The sequence below is a fragment of the Suricata suricatta genome, chromosome 3 (assembly GCF_006229205.1).
Source record: "Suricata suricatta isolate VVHF042 chromosome 3, meerkat_22Aug2017_6uvM2_HiC, whole genome shotgun sequence".
Lineage (NCBI taxonomy): Eukaryota > Metazoa > Chordata > Mammalia > Carnivora > Herpestidae > Suricata > Suricata suricatta.
The window spans coordinates 111,441,294-111,463,582 of record NC_043702.1 but is presented as its reverse complement, the minus strand read 5'-3'; the positions used below and the strand labels follow the sequence as shown (position 1 = coordinate 111,463,582).

The 22,289-nt window shown below is 38.6% G+C and overlaps 1 protein-coding gene across 10 annotated transcripts in view; it reads left to right on the top strand.

Annotated features, from left to right (window-relative positions):
* CEP170 (centrosomal protein 170) overlaps positions 1-22,289 on the top strand; it is a 127,983-nt gene that overhangs the window by 31,993 nt on the left and 73,701 nt on the right. For 7 of the 10 annotated variants that reach the window (XM_029934835.1, XM_029934838.1, XM_029934837.1 and 4 more), the window contains exons 2-4: positions 7,521-7,666; positions 16,857-16,946; positions 21,552-21,596. In XM_029934835.1, the coding sequence (XP_029790695.1) occupies positions 7,562-7,666; positions 16,857-16,946; positions 21,552-21,596 (240 nt within the window). In that variant the 5' untranslated portion in view covers positions 7,521-7,561. The remainder of the gene's footprint in view (positions 1-7,520; positions 7,667-16,856; positions 16,947-21,551; positions 21,597-22,289) is intronic. The other 3 variants (XM_029934839.1, XM_029934833.1, XM_029934832.1) reach the window with 1 other exon arrangement.

The window sequence follows — 22,289 nt, the reverse complement described above, 5'->3', positions numbered from 1 at the left end:
AGGATCATATGGTTTTTATCCTTTCTTTTGTTAATGTGATGAATCACGTTGATGGATTTGCGGATATTGAACCATCCCTGTAATCCAGGAATGAATCCCACTTGATCATGGTGGATAATTCTTTTTATATGCTGTTGAATTCGATTTGCTAGTATCTTGTTGAGTATTTTTGCATCTGTATTCATTAAGGATATTGGTCATCTTTAAGATACCATTACCAAATACAAGGGTCGTGCAAACTTCCCCTCTTTTCTCTTCCTTGTTAGAATTTTATATAGGTTTAGATCTTTGATCAATTTTGAGTTAATTTCACAGATGATTAGGTAAATGGCCAACTTCATTCTTTTGCATGTGAATATCTAGTTTTCCCAGCACTGTTTGTTGAAAAGCGGGTCATCCCCAGTGACTGGTATTGGCACCCTTTTCAAAAACCAATAGTCCATCTATGTGACCATTTATTTCTGGGCTCTCTATTGTGTTTCATTGGTGTATGTATCTATCTTTATGACAATGTTTTAATTACTGTAGTTTTGTAGGAAATTCTGAAATCAGGAAATGTGAGCATTTCAACTTTGGTTTTCTTCTTCAAGGTCATTTTGGCTATTCAGGGTCCCTTGAGATTCCGTATCAGTTTTAGGATGGATTTCTCTATTTCCTCAGTGTTGGAATTTCGATAAGGATTGCATTGAAGCTGTACTTGGCGTTGGGTGGTCGTGTCACGTTAACAGTGTTACATCTTCACGTTCACGAAGACACAGTGTCTTTCCATTTCTCCTAAAATTTCTTTGGCAATGTTTTCTGCTTTTCAGTGTACAAGTCCTGAGCCATTATATTTAATCCTAAGTATTTTGTTATTATTGATGCTGTTATAAATGGACCTTTTAAAAAATTTCCTTTTCATATTGTTCATTAGTAGTAAGTAGAAGTGCAGCTGATATTTAACTGGGTATAGATCCTGCAACTTTTCTGATTCATTTCTTGCCGTAAATAGTTGTTGGGGCTTTTGGGGGGGCATATAATCTTAAGTTTTTAACCTATAAAATCATGTCATCTTTGGATAAAGATGATTTTACTTATTCCATTCCAATTTTGAGGCCTTTAATTGCTCTTCATATATAAGTACTATGGCTAGGATTTCCAGTACCATACTGAATAGAAATGCTGAAAGCAAGCATTCTGGTCTTGTTTCTGATTTTAGGAGTACAGATTTCAGTCTTTCATTATTGAGTCTAATGTTAGCTATGGGATTTTCCTGTTTGGCCTTTATCATGCTCCTGTTTATTCCTAGTTTATTGAGTGCTTTTTTTTTTTTATCAGAAAAATATTTTCAATTTTGTCAAATGCTTTTTAGTGCATCAATTGAGGTATACATGTGAGTTCTTTTTCCTTTATTTTATTAATATGGTCCATCACGTTAATGGATTTTCCTCTGTTGAACCATCCTTTTATAAAATTCAGCAATAACTTCCACATTGCTCTGGTGTATAGTCCTTTTAACATGCTGCTGAGGTGAGTTTGGTAGTATATTGTTAACGACTATTGCTGGGGCACCTGGGTGGCTCAGTCGGTTAAGCATCAGAGCCTGGAGCCGATATAGAGATATCTACATACGTATAGATAGATAGATATATATCTATCTGCGTCTTGCCCACTCACGCTCTGTCTCTCTCTCAAAAATAAATAAGCATTTTAAAAAATATATTGCATCAATATATGATAGTGGTCTGTAATTTTCTTGTAATTTTTATGTTTACCTTTGGTATCAGGTAATGCTGATTTCATAGAATAAATTAGGATATCTTCCTTCCTTTTCAATTTTTGGAAGAGTCTGAAAAGGATTGGTTTAGTTCCTTTTTAATTGTTAGGTAGAAATCACCAGTGAAGACATCTGGTCCTTGACTCATTTTAGTTGGAATATTTTAATTACTGATTCATTCTCCTTACAATAAATCTGTTCCACTTTTCTGTATCTTCATTCTATTTTGGTGGTGTGTTTCCAAGAATTTGTTCATATTGTCGAGGTTATCCAGTTTTGGGTTTTTGGTTTTGTTTTGTTTTTTTAGTTTATCATGGTTGATAATATCCTCTTACAGTCCTTTCTGTTTCTCTAAAATCAGTAATGTCACTAGTTTTACTTCGCATTTCAGTGATTTGAGTCTTTTGTCATCGAGCCGAAGATTTTTTATTTGTTGCTCTTTCAAAGAAACAACCTTTGTTCTTACTGATTTTTCTCTGTTGTTTTTTTTATATTCTTACTTATCTATTATTTATTTTCTTCCTTCAGCTAGCTTTGTGTTTAGTTTGCTCTTTTTTCATTCCTTAAGGTATTAAGAATAACTGGTTATTAACAGTTTAACAGGTTATTAGTTTGTGATACTTCTTTTTTAGTGTGTGCATTCACAGCTACAAATTTCTGTTACTACTGCTTTTGTTCTATCTTGTAAGTTTTGGTATTTGTGTTGTCTTTTTTTAAATGTTTGTTTATTTTTGAAGGAGAGAGAAACAGAGCGTGAGTGCAGGAGGGGAGAGACAGAGACAGAGACAGACATACACACACAGAACGTGAGCTGTCAGCACTGAGCCAGACACCGGGCTCAAACTCAACAGTGTGATCATGACCTGAGTCAAAGTCGGATGCTTAACCAACTGAACCCCCCAGGTGCCCCTGTTGGGTTCTCGTCTTTACTTGTCTCTGTGTGTTTATCCATTCTCTCATGTGCGTCTTTTACTAGTTGGTTGTCTAAGAGTGTGTTGTTTAATTTCCACCTATTGAGAATATTCCTGTTTTCCTTCTGTTACTGATTTTAATTTCCTTGCATTGTGATTGGAAAAGTTGTTTTGCAAGATTTCATTCTTTTAGAATTTGTTAAGTTTTGCTTTTGGCCTAACATAATGGGCTATCCTGGAGAGTGTGCCTTGTGCATTAAAAAGGTGATTCTGCTGTAATTGAATGGAGCCTTGCATGTATGTCTGTGTTGGTGATGTCTTGTCAAGTCTTCTATTTATCGATCTTAATGCCTAGTCGTTTTGGTTATATTGCTGGAAGTGGGGTATTGAAGTTTCTGTCTTTCTGTTCATTTTTCCTTCATAGCTTTTGGGGCTCTTGTTAGGTGCATATACGTTGACATTTTTATGTCTTGCTGTAATGAGGCTTTTGTCACTATGTAATGTCCTCCTTTATCCCTTGTAATCTTTTTTGATTTAAAGTCTTTTTTTTTCTAATGCTAAAGTAGCACTTACACAATAAGTGTATGTGTGTCCTCAGATGGATCCTGTTATTTGTCTGATCTGTCTTTTTCTTCCTTTTAATAGTAGATTTTAATACATTTACCTTTTTTTAAAGTAGATTTCGCCCCCAACGTGGAGCCTAGTATATGGGACTTGAACTCATGACCCTGAGATCAAGACCTGAGCTAAGATTAGAGTTGGACACCCAACCAGCTGAGCCACCCAGGCACCCCGGAACATTTACATTTAATGTGATTTCTGAAGGATTTGCTTAGTTACTTCCCTGTTTATTGTTTGTATTCTGTTATTTTTGTTTTTTCTCAGTTTCCTCAATACAGCATGTTTTTTGTATTTAGTTGATATTTTTGCTAATATGCTGTTTTGATTCTTTTCTTTCCTTTTCTGTATATATTTATTTACTTATTTTCCTAGTGGTTACCTTGAGGATTACAAATAATACCTTAAATTTATAAATAACCTAATTTCAGTAATACCAACTTAATCTCAAGAATATAGTTTGTTTCTATACATCTCCATCTCTCCCCTTTTATTTTATAATTGTAACAGATTACATTTTTATATATTGTAAGATGTTGACATAGATTTATAATTATTGTTCTATGTAATTGCCTATTAAATTATATTGGTTAAAGAGAAAAGTTACAAATTATGTCAAAAGTACAGTCATCCTGGATTTATATTTACCTATGTAGTTGTTTTACCTGTGTTACCATTCATTTTTCTTAGGGTTTCTAGTTACTGATCTAATATCTTTTCATTTTCGTCTGTAAGTCTCTCTTTTGCATTTCTCATAGCCCAGTCTACTAGTAATGAATGTTTAACTGGAAAGATCTTAATTGTGATTCACTCTTAAAAGATAGTTTTACCAGGTACGGAATTCTTTGTTGGCAGTCTTTTTCCTCTGGACTTCACAAATACGCCATCCCGCTGCTTTCTCACCTCCATGGCTTAGGAGAAATCCGCTCTTAATCTTATCAGAGATTCATTGTACGTGACAAGTGCCTTTTTTTTTTAAATGTTTTCAAACTTGTCTTTTTCTTCAGTTTTGACAGTTTGAGTATAAAATAGCTGAATGTGGACCAGTGTGAGTTTATCCTGCTGGGCTTAATGAGCTTCTTGGGTGCATATATCTATATCTTTCCTCAGATTTGGGAAGTTTTTTGCCCTTATTTCTTCCCCTTTTCTGGGACTCCTATAATGTATATGTTGGTACATTTGAGGATACTGTACAGATCCTTCAGGCTCTATGTATGTTATTACTTCATTTTTTTCTTTCTAATTCTCATACTGGGTACCTCAAGTTGTCTTATCTTCAGATTTGCTGATCATTTCTTTTTTCTGCTCAGATCTTTCAAACTTCTCTAGTTTGACTTTTTCATTTTCTTTTTTTAAATTTTTTTAATGTTTATTTTATTTATGAGACAGAAACAGCATGAGCAAGGGAGGAACAGAGAGAGAGGGAGACACAGAATTGGAAGCAGGCTCCATGCTCTCAGCTCTCAGCACAGAGCCTGATGCAGGGCTCAAACCCACAAACTACAAGATCATGACCTGAGCTGAAGTTGGACGCTTAGCCAACTGAGCCACCCAGGCGCCCCTCATTTTCTATCATTTCTATCTCTCTGTTATGCTCCTGGTTTTCTCACAGGTCATTTTGCAGATTTCCCTTGTTCTTTGTTAGGTTACACATTTGAGACAGTTGATTTAGTATCTTTGACTAATAATTAGAACATCCGGGCTTCCTTAGGGATGGTTTCTGTCCATTTTTTCCCCCTGCAAGTGAGGTTTCCTGTTGCGTACTCTGTATATATAGTTTGAAAACTAAGCTGGACATTTGAAGTATTATATTGTGGTAAATATGGCAGTTTAATTATCACACTGCTTAGAGATTGCTGAATCTTTCTTGTTGAGGGCTGAAGCCAACTGTTTGTTACTTTTCTAACCTGCTTTTGCAAGGTGTGTATTCCTTGTTGTTTGTGGTCACTGAAATTTCTGTTCTGTCATCTTTGTCATCAGCCAGTGACCTGATAAGGATTTCCTGAAATACCTGGCTCCCAAAAGGGGAAGGAAAACAAAGCAACATGCACACACTGGCTGTCTAAATTCCTTGAAAGATGCTTCCGCTCATAAGAGTTGAAGCCATGATGGCCAGCACAAAGGCTCAGTGATAAAAAGCCACAATCAGCAACCAAAGCACAAAATCCAATATTTGGATGACAAAGCCTTTATTATGTATCCTGGCTCCAGTGAGCCACATCAGAAATGCAAGAGGCTGTCCACAGACTACTCCTTGGAGCTTTTGGAGTGGGAAAGGGGCATGGTACCTGCTACCATGCAAAATACTGAAGATTAGCAGACTCTTCAGCTAGACATCAGAGCCCCAAAAGAGTTATTACTTCAGACAGTTCTTAGGAGTTCAGTAGTTGTTGAGGTGCAGGGATGGATCCCTGGAGCTTCTTGTTCCTCCATTTTTTATGGTATTCCTAAGTAGCTTTTAAAATGGGAGTCACATCTTTTTAACATTCTGTACAAGTAATTGGAAGTTCACTTAAAGCAGTTACCTTGCATTCCAAAGTACCATGGCTGTCTCCAGGAAAATGTTTGTGCCATTGTTTGAATTGTGACCTGCACTACAGGCTTGTTTCAGGGAGCACCTATTTACTTGAAACAACGACAGATTAATGGTTTTGTAGACTTGAGTATTCCTCAAGACAAAATAAGCCTGTCACCTCAAAGAAGAGAATTGGTAGTATTTTTTGTCAATAATATTTGAGCTTTCGAGAGAAAATCAGAATTTTAGAAAACTTGGTTCTGCCACGGTGGGCCTCACGGCTACCCACTACTTAACCTTCCTGAGGGATGAGACGGCTGAGGAAATTAACAAATGTGACATTTTTAATGAAATGAACATGTCCTCCATTGGAAGGTCTGTGTAACTCCAGGAACCAGTATTCCCAAGATCCCTTTAGAGTTGAAGATGGATATTCATATAACATAGTGTAAAATTTTTCAGCTTTCATATTGTATTGTTAATAAATTCCAAGAAACTACCATATTGAAGTTTTAATATTAGTATCAAAATAACACTAGTTATTTAGAAGACTATTAAAATAATTTCCCTTTTCTAACTACCTGAATGAAGTCAGGCCTTTAAATATTTCAAGTTCAACTATATACTGGCAACAGATTGAATGCAGAGCAAATGCAAAAATCTATTATGCTAGACATTAAAGAGATTTTCTTCTATGTAAAAAGTAGTGCTACTCTTCACACTAATGATTTTTGTTTTGGAAATTAGTTATTTTTTCTTAAAATGTTGGTTTATTACAAATGAATTAATAAATTTTAGTTGCTCAGTTTTCATTTCTTTTTAGTATTTTTCTATTTAGTATTTCTATGGTAAATACTAATATATGTAACCCAGGTAAACAAAATGCTCTTGGGGGTTCTTTTTTTTTTCTTTTAAGAAAACAAAAAGTCTAAGAATTGCTGCTCTAGAAAAATGTACTAAGAAAGTGAAATACATGTGAGGACAGAGAAATTGAAATTCCATGTTTTTGAAAGTTCTTTCAGTGTTCTATACTTGGTTGACTAAGAAGCAATTTCTCTGTTTTTTATTGTTAGTTCTTAATTAGATCCCAAATGTATTCGTATGAACTTAGTCTTTCTCAAATCATTTATAAGTCAGACATTTAAGTGTATAATATTGCTAGTGTTTACTCAGGTTAGCCTGATAGTGATGTGCTCATTTACTTGAGGATTAGATCTTTATTATAAGCTATGCTCAGAGCCTTTCAGGAGCATGAGAAATGTTTATTAGTTGACTACTTAATTGCATAATATCTTTCTTTAAAAATTTTTTTTAATGTTTGTTTATTTTTAAGAGAGAGAGTGCATGCAGGCACAGGCACGCATGAGTGGGGGAGCGGCAGAGAGAGAGAGGGATACGCAGAATCCGAAGCAGGCTCCAGGCTCCCAGCTGTCAGCATGGAGCCTAACGTGGGGCTACACCCCACAAACCCATGATTGAGCTCAGTCTGAGCCACCCGGGGCTCACTTTGTCTTTCTTTTTCATTGAACTCTTCATGGAGTCTGTGGACTTACTTTACTAATAAGAATTTGGTACATATGACATGTCTGAAGACCTCCAGATGGTTTTTTTACTGAGTAGGAGCAGATGAAAAACGGAGTTAAAGCCTGTTCAAGGCGTTTGGTGACTTGGTACCAAAGCTAAATATCTGAATGTGTATTTTTCTTGACTCTCTCCGCAGGATGACGTAGCTTTGCCGAAGACTTAGAAGCTAAGCAGAAAATGAGCTTGACATCCTGGTTTTTGGTGAGCAGTGGAGGCACTCGCCACAGGCTGCCCCGAGAAATGATTTTTGTTGGAAGAGATGACTGTGAGCTCATGTTGCAGGTAATTGCATCAAACTTCTACATGTGTCCACTCAAAATCTAGACCTGGTATAAAATATTTTTCTGTTCCATTGGAGAACAACACTGCATGGATTTGAACTTTCTGACCCTGCCTCTTTTAGCTCCACCTAGCAGTTTAATTCATTCTTTCCCTCTTGAATCCTCTAAAAATAAGTTGTAAATCTTGGGGAATATATTTTGAGAAGTGAGAGCTCAGAGTGGAGTTTATTCTTAAGAAGTTTTACTTTATATACTTGAAAAGTAAGACTGAAATAATGAAAAGTAACTCATAAAATCAGAAGTAAAACTGAATTTTAATCATGGATGTTTCACCACAATGAAAAAAAAAAAAGAAATCGATGGCAATAGAATTCTAAAATGTCTTTGAATTGATTCATTTGAGACATACTGCCTTTATAACAGAAACTTAAAACAAAAATCAGTATTATTTTAATGAGCAGAAACCAGTATCACAATCCTCTAACAAGTCAAAAATTAAAATAACATTTAAAAAAATTTATAAATGTGATATGGGCAACTATCCTACTTATGACTATTTTTATTTATGTTTTATTTTTTAAATAGACTGTAAGGGAGACAAGGGCACTCCATGATCAGACAAGGGAAAAAGCCAGCTTTGTCCTGTTCCTCAGGCTCCGCCCGTGAAGATACTTCTGCCCTGTATCTAACAGTAGCGCACTGGTCTTAGACCAGTGCTCCAGACACAGGGTACTTTCTGGAAGGGACCCGGGAACAGATTGGCATGCTGGTCGTCTGCTAGTCTGAGTCAGTGCTACAAATTAATAGTACTCTTCCCAGCACTGGAAGACATCTTAAATGTGGAAGTGAGAACAAATATTTGCAAATTGTATTTAGCTTTTAACTGGTTTAATGTTAATTTAATCTTTCCTAGTCCGGTAGTAAAATAAATGGATATTTAAAACCTCTTTTTATGTCATTTCTGAAAAATGAACTCAGTTTATCTATGGATTATAGTGCCAGAAGAGTGAAGGATTTTGCATTTATAGATGCAAAATATATTTGGTTTGAAAGATTTAGTGCTCTAGAATTGTGTTTTCCTTTTAAAGGCCTTATGTAGCTTAAACAGTTCTGCATTGGTTAGGTCAGTCAGTGTGGTAATTAAAATCATTAGAAGTGCAAATAGCTAACATTTAATTGCTTTTTAATGAGTAAATAAGAGACATTTAAAAATTTGTTTGACCCATGTCTGCTTTTATGATTTGAAGCCCTCCATTTTTAATGTACAGGATATCAGTTGTTAAATTTTAGAATCTCTGCCTCTGAATAATTTTAAGTAGTTTCTTATCTGTAAAGATTTCAACTAAAACTAGATTTGCTGGCATAAAAAAAAAATACTTTGATGGTAATATGGCTTAAACCCAATGCAGAGGAGAAGTACCTGATCTATAAGGTTACATGATCTGTTTGATTACAATTAAAATTTTTGTTATTTTATGACAAAAATAAACTTTTTGAGTTTTATGGTTTATTTCATCTTATTCCAAAAAATGTACTCTAAAGAATGTGATCATCCAGAAGAAAATGTGCCTGAATATTGAAGAGTAGGTAATTGAACAAAAGATTCTGGATTAGTTCTCCCACCTACCTTGGAAGTTTCCAGCAAATTATGCAGACTTGCTGTGCCTGTCTCTGGCTGTAGACAGATGATTGTGCTGTTTCATAAGACATATTATACAAGATAAATCTTAGTCATGGATGAAAACCATAAAGTATAATTATTAGATGAAAATTAATATGCATTAATATCACTATTAAAAGTGCCTTGTCTTTAAATAGTACTTTCTATTTCTCAGTGTTCATTTGTGTTATTTTAGTTGTTACTCTCAACAGTTTCCAAAAAGATTCAATCATCCCCGTTTTACAGATAGTAAAATTAAGATTTATAAAGACTTAGTCATAGGGCCGGTATCACACAAGCATTAGGTCATGGAAGCTGGTGTTAGAATCTTCATCATACTGGCTCAAAATCAAATGACCTTTCTCTCCCATCACTCAGCAGCTACTGCGTGTGTGCGCACACGCCCATGTGAATGTGTGTGCGTGCGTGTGTGTGTGTGTGTGTGTGTGTGTGCACATGTGTAGCCTAAATCGGGCTTGCTAACTTAATTCTCTTGCTAGTAAACATGTTCAAACACTTGTTATAGTATACGGGATACTTCTAAGTACAAATAAGAGTTGCATTTTAAAAAATTTGTTATCTAAATTCTAATTGTATCTTCATAAAATTAAAAAAAATTTTTTTTAATGTTTATTTTTGTGAGAGACAGAGTGTGGGCAGAGAGAGAAGGAGACACAGAATCTGAAGCAGGCTCCAGGATCCAAGCTATCAGCACAAAGCTCAATGTGGGGCTCAGACTCACAAACTGTGAGATCATGACCTGAGCCAAAGTTGGATGCTTAACTGACTGAACCACCCAGGCGCCTCTGTCTTCATAAAATTTTTAATTGCACCAAAAACATTGAATTTGCTCTGGTTTGCGAAATACCGTCATACTAACTAAAAATGTCCCCCCCCCCCCACTGGTGCATAATAGAAACTGTAATGAACTTAACTATTTTAATGTTTTAACTTCCACAGTCTCCAGGAGGGTAATGGAATGTGTTTTGAAGATCATAGGTAAATTGTCATCTGTGTTTTGGGGCACATGGTAAAGGATAAATCACTATTTATTACTCTGATTGCCAAGATGCAGTTGGGCTTTTAAAGAGTCTTTCAGCCACAGCGTCTTTAAAAACGATTCTAAAATAGTGATGACACACAGTGACAATTTCTTTTTCTCTTTAGGTTTTTTTAGTCTCTGTGTCCATGTATGTCTGTGTTTTTTGTAGATGTTTTAACAGGAAAAAGAAGTAATATAAGAAGGAATAATAATGTTAAAAAGTAACTATTTCATACCCAAAGCATATGTGACACATACTGGGTAGTCTTTGGTTCCATTTCATGTTAGCTTTTAGTTAGAGATTTGCTTTTCATTGTGTCTAGCCTGGAGATGTATTTTTGTATTTTTAGTTGATTTGATACAGGCTTTTTGTTGTTTCTTTGTGGGGTTTTTTGTTTCTTTGTTTGTTTTTGCAGAAAAGGGAATATTTTATAAACAAATGAAACCATATTATTACTTCATTTTCATAGTCTTATTTTCCAAAGTGTCCTGGTTTTACAATTATCTTGTCTGGGGGCCAGAATTTTGTTGTGACTGCTTTGGTTCTGTTGTATCAAGCCGCCCAGTTTGTAGGTTTCTTAAAATTTGGTCTGATCTTTGTAAGTTCAAGTACTTTTGGTATTTTAATTGCTAAGAAAATTTTTTTACCTTCATTCTTTATGAGATTGGCTAAATAGCGTGCATTTTCCAGCAAACCTTCCGTCAGCATCTCCAATGCACTAGGCCCTGTTCTGTGCTGGTTTCCAAGGGATCAGTGCCTCAGTGCCTATCCTAGGCCAGGCCCCCTGTCCCTGAGGGCTTGTTGTCTGGTAGAAGAAGGTGTGCACACAAACAAACAGACGTTATGACACAGAATGGTGATGTGGGGTGCACAAAAGACAGGTCCGTCAGTCCCTACCTGGAAGGAAACACAGAAATGAGAATTGTGCAAAGAAGTCATGGAGGAGATGGCTTAAGCTAGATCTTCAAAGATGAATAAACGGTTTCTGGGAGGCTTAGCATGTGACAGAGTACACAGTATTAAAGAGAGCGTGGCATTCAGCGTCTGTTCAGGTAATTAAAATTGTCACTTGTAATTTATATATAGGATGTGAAGGCAAACATTTTGAGAGGTTAAGATTTGGAAGTTAGAAGAGACCAGACCTCGGAGAGCCTTGTGTGTTGAATCAAGACCTGCATGTTTTACCTTAATCAGCAAGTACACTTAGGAGTTTTTGCGCAGGGAAATACTGCCTATTTAAATGTTTCCCTGTTGGGTCTTTAAATCCTTACAAACAAACCTGTCAGATTGGTCTATCTTCTTTTTGATGATTCAACAAAAATTAGTCATTTTACCAAGGTCACACAGCTGCCAGATGCCATGACCAGTTTCAGACTCCAGGACCTGCTCTCAACTGTCACTCTATAGTACTGCTCAGGAATTGGAGCTTGGAATTGGTGTAAGCAGTTAGAAGGTGATAATAATCTAGAAAGTGAGGCAGAGTTCTAAAGAAGAGAGAATGCTTTGAAATGAGAAGACAACAGAGTGCCAAAGGGATTAAAGAATTAGGATGTGCTTTTTAGTTATATAATGAAAGGACAGGCAGAAAAAGAGCCTCAGATATACTGTTTTGAAATGAATGAAATAGAGGTACAGAAGGTACATTTTTGGGGAATAAGGTAATGAGTTTGAGGTTCTGAAGGGACATTGAGATTGAGATGTTCAGTGGAAAGCAGGAAATAAATATGTGAAGCGGAGCCAGAGTAGTCTGGGCAGAAGGTAGAGGTTTGGTAGAGTTGTGAGCATGAGGGGAGCTGGATCACAGAGAAGGAGGTAAAGTCGGGGTGACGGGGGTTGTGTGGAAGAAGAGACGGGTCAGAGCATTGGATGTCCTGCTGCAGTCAGAATTGAGGTAGCATACTAGCCAATTACTGTAAGTGAGAGACCTGGAAAAATAGGAGAACGCAGTCCTAGAGAAGAATTCTACAGGTCAGGTTCCAGATGTAGAATCCATTCCATAGAATGTCTAGCAACAGGAGCAGTATGCCAAGTTAAGGTATGGAGTTGGTTGTGGAAGTTGAAAAGGCTAGATTTTTATATGGGTTGTCTATATAGATGTTGAAAATCAATCATGATGAAGTAGGAGTTTGAATGAAAAGGAAGACTGAACCATAACTCCAAAATTTGAGTGAAAAGGTTAGAACGAGGGCCTCATGTGACTCTTGATCGTAGAGTCATAGAGTTGAAGCCCCACTTTGGGGGCAGAGTTCCTCAAAACAAAGAGTGACCACAGATGATTGCGGCAACCTAGGAAAGAGGTGTGTGTGTGTGTGTGTGTGTGTGTGTGTGTGTGTGTGTGTGTGTGTTTGTGTGTAAATATAAAGTATATGTACATTTGTATTTATATTTATAGATGTATAACAAGAACTTTAAGAAAGTAAAGGACTTGGGGCGCCTGGGTAGCTCAGTTGGTTAAGCAAGCGTCCGGCTTCGGCTCAGGTCGTGATCTCATGGTTCATGGGTTTGAGGCCCGCACCAGGCTCTATGCTGACGGCTAGCTCAGAGCCTGGAGCCTGTCTTCAGATTCTGTGTCTCTCTCTCTCTCTCTGACCCTCCCCTGCTCCCTCGCTTGCTCTCTCTCTCTCTCTCTCTCAAAAATAAAACATTTAAAAAATTAAAAAAAAAAAAAAGAAAGTAAAGGTCTTTTCCCCTTCAGGGGGAATGTAACGGTCCAAAAGCCACAATGGTAAACTGCATGAATTCTTTCTGTCTCTGAACTCAGCAGCATGGTGGATTTGGGAGGGCAGCATCCACTTTAAAGGAATGCAGTAGAAATAGTGTTCTCAGGGGGAAAACCAGATTTCAGTTGAAGGTAGGAAGTAGGAGGTAGCCATCTGTGAGAGCTTGAGAATGAAGAGTTTCCAGTAAGGCGGATTCTCAAGAGTGCAATGCAAAACCTTGAGAAGAGAGTCTTTCTAGAAAGTAAAAATCAAGAGGAAGGAGGCACACTCTTCTGGATATTACCTATAAGGAGACGGTGACTAGAGAGTCTTGCTTCTTTTTTTTTTTCATTGAGGTAGAATTGACTTACAACATTATTAGTTTCAAATGAACAGCAGATCATATGTATTTATTGAGAAGCGATCACCATAATAAGTGTAATCAATATCAGTTCCCCTACAAAGCTGCAGAAAAATTTTTTTTGCTTGTGATAAGGAGACTTGCATTCTTATGGAAGACTTAAAGGACAAGAATAACAGAACTGGTAAAAACTGACTGTCTTTGCAGTTTACCCCTGATCAGCTGCAGCTTTCCCATTGAATGAGAAACTTGGTGAAGTTAGCAGTCTTTGTCAGGATTTAAATTATATGTTTCTGAGAGATTATCAGATTTTCATTGAAATCTTCAAGTGGATTGTGAAAATTAAGCTGTAACACACATTCTCCTGGCTAGTTTCATCTAGAGAAAATGAGAATTTGACGATCTGGAAATGAAAATGGGTTAATTAATACTTAGATGGTTAGACGTGACGTGACGTGACGTAACGTAATGTATTCCTTCAGTTTTTGTTGACCACTCACTCTGTAATCTTGGTTTCTTCCTGAATTTCTTTGATGGGTACTGAAACACACTGACACCTTGAAGACAGTTAGGAATTTTTTTTTTGCTTTCTTTCATTGACTGTTACTTTTTAAAGAGTTACACAAATGAGAATGGCTTGTTCTGTTTTACAGTAGCTCTAGCCTTAAGTCTGTAAGACTAGTCTTTTCAAAAAGTTACCACCCTATTTCCTAAAATGCTTTTTCTGATCCCACATAATGTCTTCCCTCACCCCCTTCCCCCAAAGTTGGAACAACGTCTCAGCTCAGTGCACTCTTGTCTTTTTCTTATGTCTTAAGTTTGCTCTGTGTTCTCTAGGCGGTATTCTTGTACTTACCCCATAAACAATTCGAGGGCAAGATTTCCAGGTTTCTGGCAAGTTGTTGACTTAGTTAAGTGGCCTCCCCTAATTATCTCCTCTGTAAGCTGTTCTGTTCTTCTTCTCTCTGGTCGTTCTGACCACTTCCCTCCAAAGCTGCTCCATGAGCAACCATTTGGCTTATTTTCTATATCTAATACTAACCTCCCTTCCCTGTGTGCATTTTCTTTTCTCAGCTCTCATTTACATTTTTCCCCATGAATTTCAGTACACCGTGCTGAGGTCTTGAGCTCTTTCTGTTTTCTTCCTCGCAGAGATTATTTTTTATGGATGATTGGTTCATATTCATTAAGAGCCCCACATATACCTGAAGTCTCACTTGCCTTACAGCATGTGATTTTTTGTTAGACTCAGTCAACTAGACAAATCCACAATATGGAGGAATTATGTTCCTAATGGTACCACATTCATTTTTGTAACCCTAATAACTGAATTTAGGACTTCATTAAACAGAGCAACAATTTAAAACACAACTGTAAAAACTAAAGTGAAGTTTAACTTTTAGATTTAATGCAGATGTTTTGTATTGGTTACAGTTATAATTTGATACAATAATCAGTTTTTCAGGCAAGCTGTAGAGAAGTTACATTAATACTGCTCTGCACAAAGTACATTTTGTCCTAGAAAAATTGAAGTTTCAGAGAAAAACAGACCAAAAACCAACTTTTAAAACTTTTAAGAGCAAAAGTGTATGTGTGATGAATGTTTAGGTTGGAAGATTATTTTAAGTCACATGCTGTTTCTTCCTAACGTACTTAGAAGAAAAGACCAAAACTTTGTCAATATGGGATTTAAGCTGATTGAGGCAGGGGCTTTTAATTTTAGTGAAACTTATTTGGGTAGGACAGTTTCAACTAGGATTTACAGCTGTATTGCTATTTTATTAGCTGCTGACCCTCTCCTCGTTTTGTGCATGTGGCTGGGAGTTAGGCTGCATTTACTGTTGGCTGTAGCTGAAAGTATCAGAAGTTAACGTTTCTGTAGCTGAAAGTATCAGAAGTTAACATTTCCTCTAGTGTCCTTGTTTTCATCTCCCCTGTTGTTTTCTGAGTTTCTTTAAAGACCTTTTATTCAATAATCTGAACTTTGCCATATTTTCCATTGTAATCTCTTACTGTGTGCCTGTACATTGTAATCTCTTACTGTGTGTGCATGTACATTGTAATCTCTTACTGGGTGTTTATACATTGTAATCTCTTACTGTGTGCACCTGTACATTGTAATCTCTTCCTATGTGCGTGTACATTGTAATCTCTTCCTGTGTGCGTGTACATTGTAATCTCTTCCTGTGTGCGTGTACATTGTAATCTCTTCCTGTGTGCGTGTACATTGTAATCTCTTCCTGTGTGCGTGTACATTGTAATCTCTTCCTGTGTGCGTGTACATTGTATTCTCTTTCTGTGTGCATGTATAAACCCTGTGGATGGGAGGGAAAGGAACCATTCCATAATGCTATGATTAGTTTTCAGTCTTTTAGTGAGGTCATGACCTCCACAAGTACATCTCAGCTTTTTTTGTCCCCCTCTTAGGTGAGCCAGGAAGGCTAGAGGAGGCTGGGGTTTGGTATTCCTGTGCTCCCACGTCAGTGAGGCTCTGGTAGAAGCCACACTGGTTAAGCACTGGTACAGCAGTCTTCCTGGAGTGCAGGCTGTTGGTGACAGAATGCTCTGGGTGTATTCTCGCCTGCATGCTGAGGGGAACACAAGAAGAGTTTCTCCTGTCTTCTCCTGGACACCCTGTGTGGCTTCTGGGGTAGAGCTCATGAACTCATGGCAGAGTGATATCCCCTAAGGTGGTGCCCCTGGGAGCTTTCATCTGTAAGCTAGTTCGAGTTCATGTCTCTAGCAATTACACATCTTAGTCTTAAGTTTTCCTGCCCTGTCGGCTGGCCGCAGCCATGGTCTCTATTTGGAAAGCTGTGGTTCTCTGATGTAACTTCTCTAGTTTTCACAGTGACAGTTGGCCATATGACCTCAATTCTCTGATAAAACTAAGAGTAGTTTTTGATTTTCAGTTTGTGCATCTTTTTTCTTGTATGGATGGGACTGATGACTTCTAGGCTCTTCACGTTTGAACTGGGAACTGAAGTCCCATCTCTTCCCATTCGGGGTACTTCCTTTGCTTTTCATATACCAAGGTTCACAGAGTAGCCCTCGGTGTTATACTGAGTTCAGATTCAGTGTGGGTCCCAGACTGTTTCTTCCTGTGAGTGGATTCCACAGGTTTTTATATAGTTCATCCTTCAGGAGCTTCTGTCTACAAACAACTCGCTAACCTCTGGAGCGCATGTGCATGTGCATGCGTATGTGAAGAAGATCTTCAAATTTTGGCTGCTTTCTTCTTTGGGGAGCGATGCCAAATTTGTGTTGTATAGTAGTAACACAGTTTAAATCTCATTTAATCCACTTTTACTTTGATATTTCCTAATACTTATCTATTATTCTATTAATATAAAGTTTCTAGCCAAAAACCTTTGTGTTTGTTATTCTAGTATTTTCCTGTATTTACTAACTCAGAACATTTCTTTCAGTCTCGTAGTGTGGATAAGCAACATGCTGTAATCAATTATGATGCTTCCACAGATGAACATTTGGTGAAAGATTTGGGCAGCCTAAATGGGGTAAGTGAAGATTTTCTCTTGCACTATTTGAATATTTTTTTTAATATTGCAAGCAAACAAATCAGGTTACAGTTCCTATTTGTGTTATATTTCTTTCTCTTAATTTGCATTTCACTTTCTTTCTAGGTTTTTTTTTTTTTTTGGAAGAGATACAGCATGCATGCACACACATACATGTGCACTCGTGTGTGAGCAGGGGAGGGACAGAAAGAGAGGGAGACACAGAATCTGAAGCAGGCTCCAGCTCAGAGCCCGATATAGGGCTCGAACCCACAGACAGTGAAATCATGATCTGAGCCAAAGTCAGACACTTAACCAACTGAGCCACCCAGGTGTCCCAGTTTGCATTTTATATCTAAAAGGCTTACTAGGTACGTGGCATTTTGGGGACCATACAGTAGAATGTGTAACCAGCCCATGTTCCCAAGAAACTGTATAGGCAGTAAATACAGGAATTCAGAAGGTTGTTACTACCCCTGATGGTTGAAAGACTTCTTTAAGGAGATGAGCTGAAAGTGGACCTCACTGGATGGCATGACTTCATCTGTGGGAGCATAGTGGAAAGCCATGGCAGTAAGAATGGAGACAGGCACTCTTGGGCACTGGAGAAATACAGGGTAACCTGGAAAATAAGGGTAAAAACACGTTTTGATGCCAACCAGTGGAGAACTTTCTCTACTAGAGCAAAAAAGACAGGAAACACACCCGTTTACCTTAAACATGTGACACAGTCACCTAAACCCCAGTATTCATTATCGTTTTTTTGTATTCCTACTTCAGAGGTATTTTTGTGTTCCTTCAGCGAGTTTTTTCCCTAATTCTTCATTTGATTGTTCCACATTGTTGGAATATAAATAGCTGCAGACTGAGAGAATGAAGTAGTGATTAATTTATTTCTTCTCAATTTTCTGATAGCCCTGCTAACATAAGCAGATGCAATATTTTTCCACATCTGTGCTGTTGAAATTACTAAAATGAGTTTAACAGAAACTAAATGTATCCCGACTGCTTCCAGCTGCCACTGCTTTTTGAAATATACGACTGCTTCCAGCTGCCACTGCTTTTTGAAAGATACATTGAACATTTTATGAGAAAACACATGCAGAATTTGGACAATTACAGTGAAACATTGTTTTCTTGTTCTGAGTTGGCCAGGTACTGAAAGACTGATATTTAATCTTTGAGATACTTTGTTGTTCTACTAGTTGTACTCCAGCCTTTATTTGTTTCTCATGGAAAACAGATTTAAGTCTCAGAATTCAGGGTTGAGCCGAAATCCCTCACCTTTGGCGTCACACACTTTTCCCGGTCCTTGCTCTGTTGCTCTTTCCCTCGCCCTGCCTCCAGAGCCGTGGTGCCACCTCCCCGAGTGCTCCTCAGAGCCCCGCACCAGCTGTCCTCCCGGTGGGGGCACCCCCATCTGCCTGGTCAACCTGAGCACATGGGCTTAGTAGAGTCCAGCACAGACCCCACCCCTTCCTGAAGGGCAGGGACAGAGGGCAGGCGTTTAGGAGTGTTACCTTGCTGACAGTGTTACCTTAAGGAGCAGGTATGCAAAAGAGAGGCAGACTAGGTAGAGGCTGTTTTAGCGTGGGACAGGTCATAAGCTGTTGTGAGCCCCAGCTCCTGTTTGCAGAGTTACTTTCTTCTTCCTTCACACCCACAGACTGTTTTCATCTTGATTTGGGGTGCTTTCTCTGCATTGCATTCTGTCTGCTTTTGCTTCAGTGCCGCTGTGCTGGGTCATGAGCATTCCCTCAGCGGTCTGCACAGGGCACGGATACGATCTTGTTTTTAACGAGATTGAATTTATTTTCTTTACTAAGGAATTTATAGAGAAAAATTTTAACCTACTTCTCTACGTGGCCTCTTTTAACAATGTTACATTCTGATTTTAAGCCAGAAAGATTCATCTTTACCACAGTGCTGTGTGTAGATGTCTGTACATTATTATCTTGGAAAATAATGAGAATTATATCCCAGTGTTTTATTCTTTTAAAAGACTGTGATCAAATAGAAAAATTACGTGGTGTTCGCTATTAAAAAAAAAAATCAGATAAAATACTTCTAAGTTTCTATGGGTTGAACTTTCTTCATAATTCAGTTATACTCAAGAATTCTGTGGGAGATAATAACTCATAGAGAGCAACATTTGCATTTTGAACTCGAAACCAGTACCTGGATTTGAACATCGGTGTACGATTTAGCAGTGCTGTGCCCAGGGACAGTCACTTCCTCTTTCTGAAATTTGGTTTCGCCATACATGTATGTATTAGTTTGAGAGCACACAGATTCTGCCAGTTCAGTTACCTGGTGTTGGCTTTCAGGTGACTCCCGCCCCGCAGTGCTGGCGGGGTGTGGCGGGGATGGTCTCCGTGCTCCAGCCTGGGCTGCCTGGCGAGGGCACCACCACAGGCTTGTTCCGGCACCTGCTGCTGTGCGCTGGAGCCCGGGGACACTGGTACTCTTCATAGAACTTCAGAAATTTGAGCATCGGGTTACAAGTAGGCATTTTAGAATTCAGGGGACAGGATGTGGTGGTGAGGAGCCCTGTTTGAATTCCTCCTGGCGAAGTGACTTTAGACAGGTTACTTCATTTTTCTGCTCCTCGGTTTTTTTAATGTTCGTAGCAAAATGGCATTTCTCTCAGGCTGTCGCGAAGCCGTAACCAAGTTGGGGACGGTAAATGATTGGGAGTAAATGACCGGGAGAGCGTGGAGTCTGCACGCAGGAAGAGCGCGGCAAGCGGAGCAGCTGACAGGTCTGGCAGCCCGCGGCCTACGGACTTCTCCAGGAACCCATGGCTGCGTTTTCTAAAAGCCCTTTCCAACTAACCTCAACTTATAAATGACTCTTAACTGTGACCACTTTCACTCCTCCCTTTCATCCTACCCTAAAATAACACTCCCAAGGGACCTAGATCTACACTTGACGTTGCCGCTCCCAAAATGAAAATCGCTCTGCCCTGGAAGCTGGACCCTGTCCTGCAGCTGATGCTGTTTTCCCACACGCCCTGCGAAGCTTCTCCTGGGGAAGCCTTGTTTGCCTGCCCTTCTTCCTGCCTTCTTCCCCCGCTGGGACCAGGAGAACTGGTGCTGCTGTCACAGCCCGCCCCTCGCGTTCCACCACTGGCTGGCACTGCTTCTCAGCTGTCCCCTCGGCCACCCTGTTGTGGCTTCTGCGGGGTCCCTGTTCCTCACTGCAGTTTCTACAAGCATCAGACCTGAGCATGGACTGGAAAGGGTGTGCAGGGGGGAGGGAAAACCAGGTGACCTCTGTCTCTGGCAGTGTGATTGTGGTGGTTAGGCCCCAGCCACCTATTCTGTTCACATTTCCCAGAGCATTAAGACAATACACAGTGGTGATACAGTTTTGTACACCCAGTTATGCACTTGAGTTGTAGGTCAGTTAAATAGATGTTTATCCAGTTTGGTTTGCTTCTGGTGGTGGTTTGGGAGAGGGACTTTGAAGAGCGGCCTGGCTCGGGCACCCACCCTTCCTCGGGCGGCAGGGAATGTGGGGCTTGTAGTTCAGAGACCTGCCTGTGAATCCCAGCCTTTCCACTCCTAAGCTCAGACCTCATGTGGTGCTTTGTTCTCCGTGCCTCCTTGTCCTCCTCCATGTAGCCTATACGGCAAGAGGGCGGCCAGATGATGTTGACACAAGAAGTAAATCCCTTTTTTCCCCATTTTTGACTTATTAAAATGCTTCATAATTGATTTATTTAAATGATTTTTTTCCTGTTGCTTTTTGAAATTTTCTCTCCTCCTTGCAAAACTTCAGACCTTCAGGAGACTTTTTCCCTTCAGATGTTTACACTGGCATTTTTGTGAGCTGAAACTTCATGTCTGGCTCATATTTCCTGAGCCTTTTTAGACCTTAGGGAATATTTCCATCATAAAAATGCCAGCATTTTAAAATCACATGTTTCTGGATTTCTGCAAGTACCTACCTAGTATGTCTGTTAAACACACAGTAGGTGCTTAATAATTAAGTGAGTTGAGCAATCTTAAGCTTTATGTGGATCTGACTGGCCATGTTAGGCCTTTTGAGTAGAATGGTTGTTTAAGTTGAAACGGTTTTGGGTAAAATTGGCTGAGAACTGTGGCCTTCCTCTTCCACAGCATTCCTGATTGCTTGTTTTCCACATATCAAACATCAGTGAATTAATTAATGTTTCTTTTTATTCTTTTCCATCATTTGGAAAAGCTCTTCTCTTTTGTAATTCTACATAGAATATTTTGGCAAACTTAAGGTATAACTTTTTCTTTTAATATTTTTTTAATGTTTATTTTTGAGGGAGAAAGAGAAACAGAGTGAGCGGGGGAGGGGCAGAGGGAGAGGGAGACACAGAATCAGAAGCAGGCTTCAGGCTCCGAGCTGTCAGCACAGAGCCTGATGCGGGGCTCCCACTCATGAACCGCGAGATCATGACCTGAGCCGAAGTCAGACGCCTAACCAACTGAGTCCCCCAGGGTGCCACTCAAGGTGTAACTTTTAAAACAATGTAAAATGTTCATTTTGGAAACGAACATGAAATTAAAGTTTATTAATGCCTGAATTCAAAATTTTCTTTGTATTAACATTTTAATCTTTTTGTGAAAGGTGTTGGAAGCTTATGTTCTAGGATTATTCATGCATCATAGCAAGGTAGGATCTCAAGTTTTAGCAGTATGCCACTATCTTCATATATCTGTGCTTGAAATTCGGACTATACCTTCTAATTGTTTTCTATAGATTTATAAACTGGTATTCTATGACATATTACAAAGTGCCAGTCATACATAGGAATTTGAGCATATGACCATAATAACATAATTTCCTGTAAGGTTTTACTGCATGTCATTCAGGCCCCTTCTGAACTTCCTCACCATGGAGGGAGTTTTCCCAGACAAGATATTATGGCCATCTCAAATCCAGTAAAGTAGAAGATTTTAAAAAATGGAGTTCACTAGAAAAAAGTAATTTTTAATGTTTCAGCTTACCAGAGGAAAACTTGGGTCTTTATATGATATCTGCGTTCTGGACAGTTAAGTATAACGTTGTTCTGTGTTCTGTGAGTCTAGCCAGTTCCAGTTTCACTTCCAGTGTGCCAAGAACAATAGTCATCACCATTTACCGTCTGCGTCTAGTGGACTCTTTAAGTCTTTTTATACATAATTTGCAGAAGTAAAGATAAAAGGATAATGAAAACAACTTGAAATTTTAATTAAAAATTAGTCATGACAAGGTCATATTTTTATTTCATGTTTCTCTGGTTTTGAAAAGTACATAATATTGCAAAATGGGTGTTGTTCATCAGTTGCCAAGGGAGACCTGGGATACATATCCGTTTTGTAATGT